The sequence below is a fragment of the Pelophylax lessonae genome (assembly GCF_965119305.1).
Source record: "Pelophylax lessonae genome assembly, chromosome: 5".
NCBI classification, from domain to species: Eukaryota; Metazoa; Chordata; class Amphibia; order Anura; family Ranidae; genus Pelophylax; species Pelophylax lessonae.
In genome coordinates this window covers 518,968,170-518,980,990 of record NC_138772.1, presented here as the reverse complement: position 1 = coordinate 518,980,990, position 12,821 = coordinate 518,968,170, and the positions used below count along the sequence as shown (strand labels likewise).

The following is a 12,821-nucleotide window of genomic DNA, read 5'->3' as shown; positions in this document are numbered from 1 at the left end:
CCAGGTCTTGCTGCTTCTTTTCCAAAGCTTGGATCCTCTGAGGATCCCCCCCTGTACACACGTCTAAATGGTGATGATGGTGGCTGTGTTGGTGGACTGGGAACTTTAATCTCCGTCTGTTTTATTTCCTGTATGAGCTGCTCTTTTATCTCTTTCTTCAGCTTCTCAATGTCCACCTGCTCCTTTTTTTGTGTGTCCAGGTCTTGTTGCAGATTTGTGCAGTGCATCTGCATCTTCTCCTTCTCCGCCTGCAGCTGCACAATGTCAGCCTGCATCTTATTCTGCGCCTCGAGCTGCAGCTGCTTTTAGCGCAAATTACAGACACTGATCTCTAACCTACTGACACCATAAGTATATACACACGGATATGTGTTTGAGCTTTGGGGTGCACACCCTAATGCAATACGCTGCGCACACCTATGACATGGGTATAGCCAGAGGTTTTCTGCCTAGTGTCCTACTCCTGTAGGGGGCAGTATAACCCAATGGTCAAGAATGGGAGGAGCTGTGTCTGTCAATGAGCATCAGAGAAATGGATTTTAGAGCTTTCTTTTAGTGGTATTTGATCACCTCTGCGGTTTTTATTTTTTGCGTTATAAACAAATAAGACCGACCATTTTGGAAAAAAAATCACATTTTATCAATTCATTTTTTGTTTGTATATTGTTTTGTTTTGTTTGTTTTGGTTGAACTAGATGGACTGCTGTCCTTTTTCAACCTGTCTAACTATGAGATGGGCGATCGGATACTCCCTGGATCAACATTCATTAGTGTTGATCCAGAAGAAGGCAAAAACCCTACTAAAGCATGGTCCAATTTGCTCCAATAGGGAAAAAATTCCTTCTTGACCCCCTTAGACTATATTTGCAGAAATTATTTTTCTAGTGCAAATAGCAGCGGCAAGAATTTTCTGATTTCTGCAGCTGTTTTTACAGTCTGTGAGTGGCTAGCTGTGGGCTGCTGAGCCTGTACATTTTAATCACAAGGAGGTGGCGGGTCGCAGCTATTCGTGTCCACGCAGTGCACTTTGTGTGCGTCCAGCAGTGATAGCCACAGACAATCGCTGGCTGCATGAACATTCAGAGGAAGGCAATGTAAGGTGCTCTGCTGTGCTCCCTCAGTGATGTAAGGTGCAGTGCATTACCCCCCCAGTAATGTACTGCACTGTGCTGTGTCCCCGCCAGAAATGTACAGTGCTCTGCTGTGCCCCCAGTATTGTAATGTGCTGTATTCCTCCAGTAATGTCGGGCTGTGCTGTATTCCTCCAGTAATGTAGGGCTGTGCTGTATTCCTCCAGTAATGTCGGGCTGTGCTGTATTCCTCCAGTAATGTCGGGCTGTGCTGTATTCCTCCAGTAATGTCGGGCTGTGCTGTATTCCTCCAGTAATGTCGGGCTGTGCTGTATTCCTCCAGTAATGTCGGGCTGTGCTGTTTTGTGCCCACCCCTGTAATGTAAGGTGCAGTGCATTACCCCCCAGTAATGTCCTACACTATATACATCACTATTTCTTCTAGACCTATATGCTGGTTTGAACAACCAACATGAGGAAGTCACTGTTTCTATTTACGATTGTTTACTGGGGACGGCACATCTTTACTCTTAGTTGGAATCGTGGTGCCCTTTGTATGAGCCATAAACCGCCTCTGCAGGGTGCCATTGGTTTGGAGCCGGCATTGCCGTTCGGTTAATCTTGCTTGCTGCCCTGCAATGATTGGTGCTTTTTCTGGATTTAATGGAGAATTTGGGAAAGGTGGGAGCCTTGGGACGTTCGTAGCATTTTCTGTTGTTCCTTTTACATCTCGTTTGCAAGACAGACAATGAATCGTTGTAGCACAAGCTTCATCCGGTGGTGGGGGCTCCATCAGTTTCTTGAGGGTTTTCCTCCACCCATTCTCCATCTCCTTTATGTATACCACTATTTTGTCCAATTTAGTTTTCATTTTGTCCAATTCAGTTTTCATTTCTTCCTTGTTCTTTTCCATTACTTCCGTCCATTTTTCATCCTGGCATCTGATTTTTTCAGCCAGAAGTTCAAGCATCTTGCTGAATTGCTCATTGGAAGAATCAAAGGTTTTTCGATCCAATTTTTCAGCAAGGGCTTCTCTGTCTTTAGCGTTTTGATCGATGTGCACTTTCATGTTGTTTTCCATGTCTTCCAGCCTCTTGAGAATAGCATCTTTGTATTGTTGGTAATTCTCCTCCGCTGCCTGCATGCGGTCATCATAGATTTTCTTTTCCTTCATTTTTTCTAACTTCAGGCTGTTTAATTCCTGTTCCAGGTCTTGCTGCTTCTTTTCCAAAGCTTGGATCCTCTGGGAATCCTCTGAGGATCCCCCCCTGTACACACGTCTAAATGGTGATGATGGTGGCTGTGTTGGTGGACTGGGAACTTTAATCTCCGTCTGTTTTATTTCCTGTATGAGCTGCTCTTTTATCTCTTTCTTCAGCTTCTCAATGTCCACCTGCCCCTTTTTTTGTGTGTCCATGTCTTGTTGCAGATTTGTGCAGTGCATCCGCATCTTCTCCTTCTCCGCCTGCAGCTGCACAATGTCAGCCTGCATCTTATTCTGCGCCTCGAGCTGCAGCTGCTTTTCTTCTTCCAGCTGTTTTTGCAGCTCTGCGTTCTCCAGATGCAGGTTCTTCAATTCAGAGATGACATTTCTGGCTAGGTTCTCCAGGTCTGTGATCCTGGTCTCCATCTTCTCCTTCTCCTGATTTTGGAGGCTAACCTCCGATATTAGCTGCGCAATAATGGCAGTCTTCTGCTGGCCGTGTTGTTCATAGGTCACGGCCATTTGGCTAAGGTTCTGCCCTCGGGTGGTCATTTTCACAATTTTAAAATGACTCCGAATTAAAAAAAAAAACACAGCGAAATTCACTGGTCAACTGAATAGAAATTTCCTATAGGTCCTTTCTCTTCAACTGCCAACTGTGTTTTGTTCTAAATGGTGTCTTCCTCTCCCTTATATACCCTCTTTGGCCCCGCCCACTCCGACTGCCACGTTGAGATCACATGTCACATAACAGTTTTTTTTTTTTTTTTGTAACTTTACGAACTTTGTCAGTTCCAACTGTCATCTGATGGGATTAGTGGTTTTTTTTTTTTTTTTTTTTTTATTAAGTGTTCATGCCTGCCAACACCACTTACTGTTATCTGACATATATATTCTTATTATTATCGCCAAATTTACCACCCTAACTCCTCCCACAGTTTTTACACTACATAGACAGTAATATACCGAAATGTGCGGATTGTTCCTGATTGGTGGGCTATTTCTTTGTGGAACGTTTCACTGAATGGTTCATGAAATATCGGCGTTTTTGTGGCGAAATTGGTCCCATAGAAATGAATGGCGGAATGTTCAATATTAGAGTGGGAGCTGAAAAATCAGGACATGATTTCTAAACTGTCACCCCCCCCCCCTCATTTCACCGACACAAATCTTATATCAAATCCTTCAACTATCCCTGGAGCCACTAAAAATGTCCACGGCTGAGCCACAGTCCTGATAGTTTTCACAATATGACCATTTGTCAACTCACACCGCCCATTGACATTCATTGAAACTCCACTCCAGACACTCAAATCTGAAGGGAAATTTCTAAACTGCGACTTCATTTTTATATTTCAGAGACTTTCTATGCATCAAAATGTAGGTCTGGGTCCTGTGATTCTCACAATATAAAGCTCTTCACTGCAGGATTTATAGTTTGTTTCCAATTGCCAACATTTCTTAACTGCTGCCACTCACCCACACACACCCCCCAAAGACACCACACACCCCCCCACACACACATCACACCCCACACACACATCACACACCCCTCCCCTCACACACCACACGCTCCACATCACACCCCCCACACACCCCACACACACACCCCCCACACACCCCACACACACCACACACACACACCCTACACACACCCCACACACACCACACACACACCCTACACACACCCCACACACACCCCACACACACACACACCCCACACACACACACCACACCACACACACACACACACACACACCACACACACACCCTACACACACACACCCTACACACACACACACCCCACACACACCCTACACACACACCCTACACACACACACCCTACACACACCCCACACACACCCCACACACACACACCCCACACACACACACCCCACACACACACACATCATGCCCACACACACACACCCCACACACCACACACACACACACACCCTACACACCACACACACACACCCCACACACACACACCACACCACACACCACGCACACCCCCCACACACACACCACGCACACACCCCACACACACAACACACCCCACACACACAACACACACACACCCTACACACACACACCCTACACACACACACCCTACACACACACACACCCTACACACACACACACACACACAACACACACACACCCTACACACACACACACCCTACACACACACCACGCACACACCCCAAACACACACACACCACACACACACACCACACACACACCCCCCGCACACACCCCCCGCACACCCCCCACACACACCACGCACACCCCCCACACACACAACACACACACACACACCCCACACACACCCTACACACACACCACACACCACACACCACACACACACACCCTACACACACACCACACACCACACACACCCCACACACACACCCCACATACACACACACCCCCCACACACACACACCCCACACACACACCACACCCCCCCCACACACATACCCCCCCCCACACACACACCCCCCAAACACACGGCAAGAACACTTCACACAATTTCCCCAGAAATTGTACGTTTTCTAGTTATCAATGCTATCAAAGTGCTGTCAAATATGCTAAATAGCAGTGATACAAAATATCTTCCATAAGCAAACCCTTATGTGCAAAGAAAGAACATCCATCATATATGTGTGAACCACAACAAAGTGCAATGTGATAGATAGAGAATTATATATATATATATATATATAGATATATATATACACACAGTATCTCACTAAAGTAAGTACACCCCTCACATTTTTGGAAATGTTTTATTATTATCTTTTCATGTGACAACACTGAAGAAATGACACTTTGCTACAATGTAAAGTAGTGAGTGTACAGCTTGTATAACAGTGGAAATTTGCTGTCCCTTCAAAATAACTCAACACACAGCCATTAATGTCTAAACTGCTGGCAACAAAAGTGAGTACACCCCTAAGTGAAAATGTTGACATTGGGCCTTAACGTGTCAATATTTTGTGTGGCCACCATTATTTTCCAGCATTGCCTTAACCCTTTTGGGTATGGAGTTCACCAGAGCTTCACAGGTTGCCACTGGAGTCCTCTTCCTCTCCTCCATTACGACATCACAGAGCTGGTGGATGTTAGAGACCTTGCGCTCCTCCACCTTCCGTATGAGGATGCCCCACAGATGCTCAATAGGGTTTAGGTCTGGAGACATGCTTGGCCAGTCCATCACCTTTACCCTCAGCTTCTTTGGCAAGGCATTGGTCGTCTTGGAGGTGTGTTTGGGGTCCTTATGTTGGAATACTGCTCTGCGGCCCAGTCTCCGAAGGGAGGGGATCATGCTCTGCTTCAGTATGTCACAGTACATGTTGGCATTAATGGTTCCCTCAATGGACTGTAGCTCCCCAGTGCCGGCAGCACTCATGCAGCTGCAGACCATGACACTCCCACCACTATGCTTGACTGTAGGCAAGACACACTTGTCTTTGTACTCCTCCCCTGATTGCCACCACACACGCTTGACACCATCTGAACCAAATAAGTTTATCTTGGTCTCATCAGACCACAGGACATGGTTCCAGTAATCCATGTCCTTAGTCTGCTTGTCTTCAGCAAACTTCCTTGTGCATCATCTTTGGAAGAGGTTTCCTTCTGGGACGACAGCCATGCAGACCAATTTGATGCAGTGTGCGGCGTATGGTCTGAGCACTGACAGGCTGACCCCCCACCCCTTTAACCTCTGCAGCAATGCTGGCAGCACTCCTACATCTATTTCTTAAAGACAACCTCTGGATATGATGCTGAGCACGTGCACTCAACTTCTTTGGTCGACCATGGCGAGGCCTGTTCTGAGTGGAACCTGTCCTGTTAAACCGCTTTATGGTCTTGGACACCATACTGCAGCTCAGTTTCAGGGTCTTGGCAATCTTCCTATAGCCTAGGCCATCTTTATGTAGAGCAACAATTCTTTTTTTCAGATCCTCAGAGAGTTCTTTGCCATGAGGTGCCATGTTGAACACTTAGGGGTGTACTCACTTTTGTTGCCAGCGGTTTAGTCATTAATGGCTGTGTGTTGAGTTATTTTGAGGGGACAGCAAATTTACACTGTTATACAAGCTGTACACTCACTGCTTTACATTGTAGCAAAGTGTAATTTCTTCAGTGTTGTCACATGAAAAAATATAATACAATATTTACAAACACGTGAGGGGGGTACTCACTTTTGTGAGATACTGTACATTCCAAAGTGCTAGTGCAAAAAATGATATGCATTTCATACAAAAAGTCCAATAATATTGTGCTGTGATAAACTTGTGCAGATCCACTGCAAGCTGTTTGCACCGACTTCAGTGTAACATCACCAAGACAAATCGCATACCATCTGCTTACCAAAAAGTATGACTTGGTAAACATATGAGGTCATGTGTGCTTGTTATCTGCCAGATATTTGCAGCCACTTCACTTGAAAAAGAGACAATGCAGGTATAATAGCTTTCTCCCAAAAGTGGCCTTTTGCCACTCCGTCCAGTCCAATACCAACCACAGGAAACTTCTTATATGCAAAGAATAAATCACTCTATGGTGCATTAGCAGGAGAAACTGTGCTGCTTTATTAACCACTTAAGCCCCGGAAGATTTTACCCCCATTCCGACCAGGGCCTATTTTGCGATTCGGCACTGCATGAATTTAACGGACCATTGCACGGTCGTGCGACGCTGTACCTAAACTAATTTGACGTCCTTTTTTTTCCACAAACAGAGCTTTCTCTTGGTGGTATTTGATCACCTGTGCGATTTTTTGATCATGCGCTATAAACAAAAAAAGAGCGATGATTTTGCAAAAATAACAATATTTTTCACATTTTTTTTTTTTATATGAAATTCCCCAAAAAAAATGTAAAAATCAAAATTTTTTAATATTTTCGGCCAATTTGTTTTATGCTACATATGTTTGGTAAAAAAAATCGCAAAAAGCGTATTTTGATTGGTTTGCGCAAAAGTTATCGCGTTTACTAACAAAGGGAAAGATTTTTGTCATTTTTGTTGTTTTTTTTTTTAACGCGTAATGGCGGCGATCTGCGATTTTTTTTTTTTTTTTTTTTTTTTTTGCGGTACTGCGACATTGCAGCGGACAGATCGGACCCTTGACTGACATTTTTGACACTTTTGGGGTTACCAGTGACATTTCTACAGTAATCAGTGCTATAAACATGTACTGTTACTGTAAAATTACACTGGCAGTGAAGGGGTTAACTTTTTTTGAGAGGGAGGGGTGGTGTGTGTCCCTAGGGCGTGATTCTAACTGTGATTGGCTGTGGCTTGAGGTGTAGGAACAATGATCAACGGTCCTACATAGTAGAACCGTATAATCACGATTTCTACACCGGGGAGAATGACAGGCGGCTTGTTTACATCAGCCGCCTGTCTTTCTCCCTCTCCACCGACGATCGCCGAGTGACCGGCGGACATCGGGTCCGCCGGTCACACGTGCGGGGAGGGTCCGTGACCGCGCAGGAGCGCGCCTGCTCCCCAGAGCCCTCACAGGCTAGCGACATAGTACTACGTCGCTCTGCCTGTGAGGGGCTGACTGCCGCAGTAAATATACTGTGAGCAGTCAGCAAGTGGTTAAAGTACTGTACTAACAGCAAACTTTACTAGGCTAAAGAGACAAATTGTTTAGTTGGCTTGGTAATGCACTATATCGTGATTTATTTTTTGCATATATGCAGTTTCCTGTGGTTGGTACTGGACTGGATGGAGCGTGGAAAGACCGATTTCGGGAAAAACTATTATACCTGTGTACCAAGGTTTCCAGGCCTGTGGCCTGAGATGGGTCTGCCATTGATACCGGTTTCCTCTCCACCCCATGTGAGCTGAGGCCCTGGGTGTGGGAACTGATACATTGACAACTCCGCCATCTTTGTTTTGTGTTTTTATTGTAGTTTCAGGGGATGGGAGAAGGGAATGACTGGGATACTCCTTTAGGCTCAACTAAATACAACCTAGGACTTTCTCAGGAAAATGTCTGTTAACCACTTTACCACCGGAGGGTTTTGCTGTCTTACGTCCAGGCCACTTTTTGCGATTCGGCACTGTGCGACTTTAACTGACAATTGCGCGGTCGTGCGACGCCATAACCAAACAAAATTTACGTCCTTTTTTCCCACAAACAGAGCTTTCTTTTGGTGGTATTTGATCACCTGTGCGATTTTTACTTTTTGCGCTATAAACAAAAAAATAGCGTAAATTTTGAAAAAATAACAAATATTTTTCACATTTTTTTATATGAATTTCCCCCCCCAAAAAAATGTAAAAATCAAAATTTTTTTTAAATTTTTGGCCAATTTGTTTTCTGCTACTTATGTTTGGTAAAAAAAATCACAATAAGCGTATTTTGATTGGTTTGCACAAAAGTTATTGCGTTTACTAACAAAGGGAAAGATTTCTGTCATTTTTGGTGGTTTTTTTTTTTGAATGCGTAATGTCGGCGATCTGCAATTTTTTTTTTTTTCGGGACTGCGACATTGCGGCGGACAGATCGGACCCTTGACTGACATTTTTGACACTTTTGGGGGTACCAGTGACATTACTACAGTAATCAGTGCTATATATATATATATATATATATATATATATATATGCACTGTTACTGTAAAATTACACTGGCAGGGAAGGGGTTAATTTTATTGGAGAGGGAGGGGTTAAAACAGGAAATCGTAGCAATAGCTGGAGGGAGAGAAACAAACAGCCAGGGAGAGGAGGAGGGGATGGGGGAGCAGATGGAAATGGGTGGAGGCAGCTCTGAAGTTCACTGCTGTGCTGAGGGAGGTAAATGGAGCAGGGGGGAGAAGCCCTCGCTCTAGCGCCCCCTTCTCCTGGCGCCCTCAGGCGGCTGCCTTATGTTGGCGCCGGCCCTGCACTCCCCACACCTGTTAGTAGGTGTCCAGGATCCAGATGCCGAAACAGTAAAGTTTTTTTAATTAGGGGCTTCCAGAGGCAGCTTCTGTCCCTGGCTGCTGCCTGTCAGATCAGTGTAGCATTGAGCCATGTAAAGCGCTCTGAAAGTCCTCCTTGTCTCTGTGCTACACTGATCTGAAAGGTGAGGCTGCACAGAGGAGACTGCACAGTTGGAGCTGGGGGTGCAGAGGTGAGAGATTGGATTTTAATAGCTATGTGTTAAGGGGAGCTGTAGATAGGGGTGCAGAAGTAAAATGTGGAGGGGCGGAGAGATAATCTGTGGGTGGGGGTGCCGATGTGACTTGTTGACAGAGTGTAAAAAAGTGAGTTGCGGATGGGGGGGGGGGGTCATATGCTAAGGTAAACTGTGGAATGTGGGGTAGAGAAGGAGGGTGGAAAGGTGAGCTGGGAGGGGGCAGAGAAAGAGATGGTGAGCTGTGGACACAGGGGGCGGGGGCGGGGGGAGAAGGTGACCTGTAGATGGGGAGGGAGAGAAGGTGAGCTGTGGATGGAGGGAAGGTGAGCTGTGGATAGGTGGAAGACAAGCTGTGGATGGGGGTAGTAGAAGGTGAGCTTTGGACGGAAGGAGAGAAGGTGAGCTGTGGATGGAGGGAGAGAATGAGCTGTGGATGGAGGGAGAGAAGGTGAGCTGTGGATGGGGTAGAGGGTAATCTTTGGATGGGGGGGGGGGTTTGGGAGACAGTGAGGTTCAGATGGGGGAAGAGGGTGAGCTGTGGACGGGCAGGGGAGGAGGATGACCTATGGATTGGAGAGAAGAGGATGACCTATGGATTGAGGGAAGGTGAGCTGTGGATAGGTGGAAGACAAGCTGTGGATGGGGGTAGTAGAAGGTGAGCTTTGGACGGAAGGAGAGAAGGTGAGCTGTGGATGGAGGGAGAGAATGAGCTGTGGATGGAGGGAGAGAAGGTGAGCTGTGGATGGGGTAGAGGGTAATCTTTGGATGGGGGGGGGGGGGGTTTGGGAGACAGTGAGGTTCAGATGGGGGAAGAGGGTGAGCTGTGGACGGGCAGGGGAGGAGGATGACCTATGGATTGGAGAGAAGAGGATGACCTATGGATTGAGGGAAGGTGAGCTGTGGATAGGTGGAAGACAAGCTGTGGATGGGGGTAGTAGAAGGTGAGCTTTAGACGGAAGGAGAGAAGGTGAGCTGTGGATGGGGATGCTAATTTTTTTTCTGCACACTGTGTGATAAACACTCCTCAGCACTTTCCTGAACATTTAATTATGTGCGAAACGCAGTTCTAAGCCTTGACCACACCCATTAGTTGGCATCATTTTACTTCTCTTCCCCAAGCGATGGTGCGATTGGGCGCAGGAGGGGGTGGGGTCAGGGGCAGGGAGTTGACTGGGGGAGGGCGAGTTCCTGCACATATTCTCTGAGAAAAAAAGGCCATCATACAGATATATACAGACACACACCTACACATATATACAGACACACAGACATACATACATACTCACACCACTGCGTGCCTGAAACCTTTCTCCTCTCTTGATGAATACTCATGGATCTCTGCAGTCTTCTGTTATCGTCGCCCTCATCCAGCCCCCTCCAATTCTCTTTGGCCTTCCTATGACTCATCCCCTCTTCCTTCTTTGCTGGCGAACTCTCACGAGAGTGAGAGCGAGAGCTGCACATGATATCATAAGCCTAGGCCAGTGATGGTGAACCTTGGCACCCCAGATGTTTTGGAAATACACTTTCCATGATGCTCAACTACACTGCAGAGTGCATGAGCATCATGGGAAATGTAGTTACAAAACGTCTGGGGTGCCAAGGTTCACCATCACTGGCCTAGGCTAATGACCAGGCAAGAAAGAGGAAAGTGGGCTGTATAAGGTATTTACTGGCAGAAATTATTTTTTTTTTACTATCTATAGTTAAAACAACAAGTGCAGAGGATGTAATAAATGGAAAGATGAAATAATTACTTAAGAGCTGCTTTAAAGCGGAGTTCCACCCTAAAATTAAACTTACCTCCATCTTTATGCCCGGGGTCACCTGAAAAACAAATGGATAATCGCAATTGTTTTTTTTTTTTACTTACCTGGTTTAGAAGAAAATATACTTACCTTACTTCCTCTTCCTCCCCTCGGCGGCCACGGTGATTCGTCACTTCCTGGCTTGCAATGATTCCTGGGAGCTGAATGTCATCGCTCCCAGGAATCAATGCGCCTGCACCGGCCCCGATGTCAGTTCCGGTGCAGGCGCCGTCATACCTTGCTAAACAGCTTCTGGGCATGCCCAGAAGCTGTGCAGGGATGACGCTGCAGCACCGGAAGTGACGGCGGGGCCGGTGCAGTGCATAGTGGGACCGAAGAAGACGGAAGAGGACACAGAAGAGGATCGCGCTGGCTTCAAGCTGCCCACACCTGAGATGGCAGCGCTGGACAATACTTTTTCAAGGTAAGTATTTCTTCTAAAAGGTAAGTGCAACCCGGGACAGATCAGAGGCTAGCCATTGTGGAATGTACTAGCCCTGACTGTCCCGGGGGTATTTTTATTAAAAAAAGCTTTCCCAGGGTGGAACTCCGCTTTAAGTGCATATTAATGACAATACCAATAAATGTGTCTTGTAATGTAAGTGCCTGGGCTTGACTTGGTTTTTAGCCTCCTGCAGCTCCTGTACAGCAGAGCTGCATGGGAGAGGAGGAAGTAGCACAAAGTGTCGGCTAGTTGTGCTGCAGTGATAGGCGCATGCTAATAGGAGGAGAGAGCAGAGTGACAGGTGAGCCTATCAGTTGCTGTTTCTATTTTAGCTGTCCATTCACAGGGTGTCAGAGACAGGACCATAACTGAGCCCCTTATACTCCACTTACCTGCACTCCCCTATCACCTCTTACTCCTCTAAGGCCAGCGAGAATACTTGGCATTTCCTAGCATGGGGGAGCACATGACCTGCTCCCCTTTGACAGTGTTTAGGCCTAGCAGCCAATCATTAGGCTGAGCACTGTCACCTGTGGAGTATCTTCACTGCTGCCCCCTGGTCACCAATACAGCCAATTTAATTGCAGGGTGCGGGTGAGTCAGGAGCTTTCAGGGAGCGAGGGTGAGGTGAATGGCTTCCCTGCATGGAAAGCTTAGTTTTTCTTTCAGATTATCTAAAAATGTTGCACAGTAGAAATGCACTAAAAAAGAGAAAAAAATGCACTTTAAGTGCAGAACTTTTAACCAGGTCCTAGCTAAACGATTCTCTATTATTATAGATCTCCATAACTGTTATTGTTTGTAAGCACAGGTATCAATATTTCCCAACCTACATCTGATGAGAATTCCTAACTGTTTGTGCAGAACTTTCTCAGACTGTATCAGCGGATGATCCTAAGGGATAAAACAGTCCAGGAAACCCTGAGAGCTCTGCAGAAGGTGGTCAGTCCGCTAAAAGGGATTATAGGTAAGTGACTGTATATACAGGTCATGGTTGACCAAATGAGTTGCGTTAGCCAGCAGAAACTATCAAGGATTCAAACCTCTCTTAACCACTTCAGCCCCAGAAGGTTTACCCCCCTAATGACCAGGCCATTTTTTGCTGTATGACACTGTGATATTTTAACTGACAATTGGGCCGTGCAACGCT

At 46.2% G+C, this 12,821-nt stretch overlaps 1 protein-coding gene across 1 annotated transcript in view; it reads left to right on the top strand.

The window, feature by feature from the left end:
* Nucleotides 1–12,821, top strand: part of WASHC5 (WASH complex subunit 5) — a 218,977-nt gene that overhangs the window by 170,252 nt on the left and 35,904 nt on the right. The window contains exon 21 of the mRNA XM_082257375.1: nucleotides 12,536–12,638. Coding sequence (XP_082113501.1) covers nucleotides 12,536–12,638 — 103 coding nt within the window. The remainder of the gene's footprint in view (nucleotides 1–12,535; nucleotides 12,639–12,821) is intronic.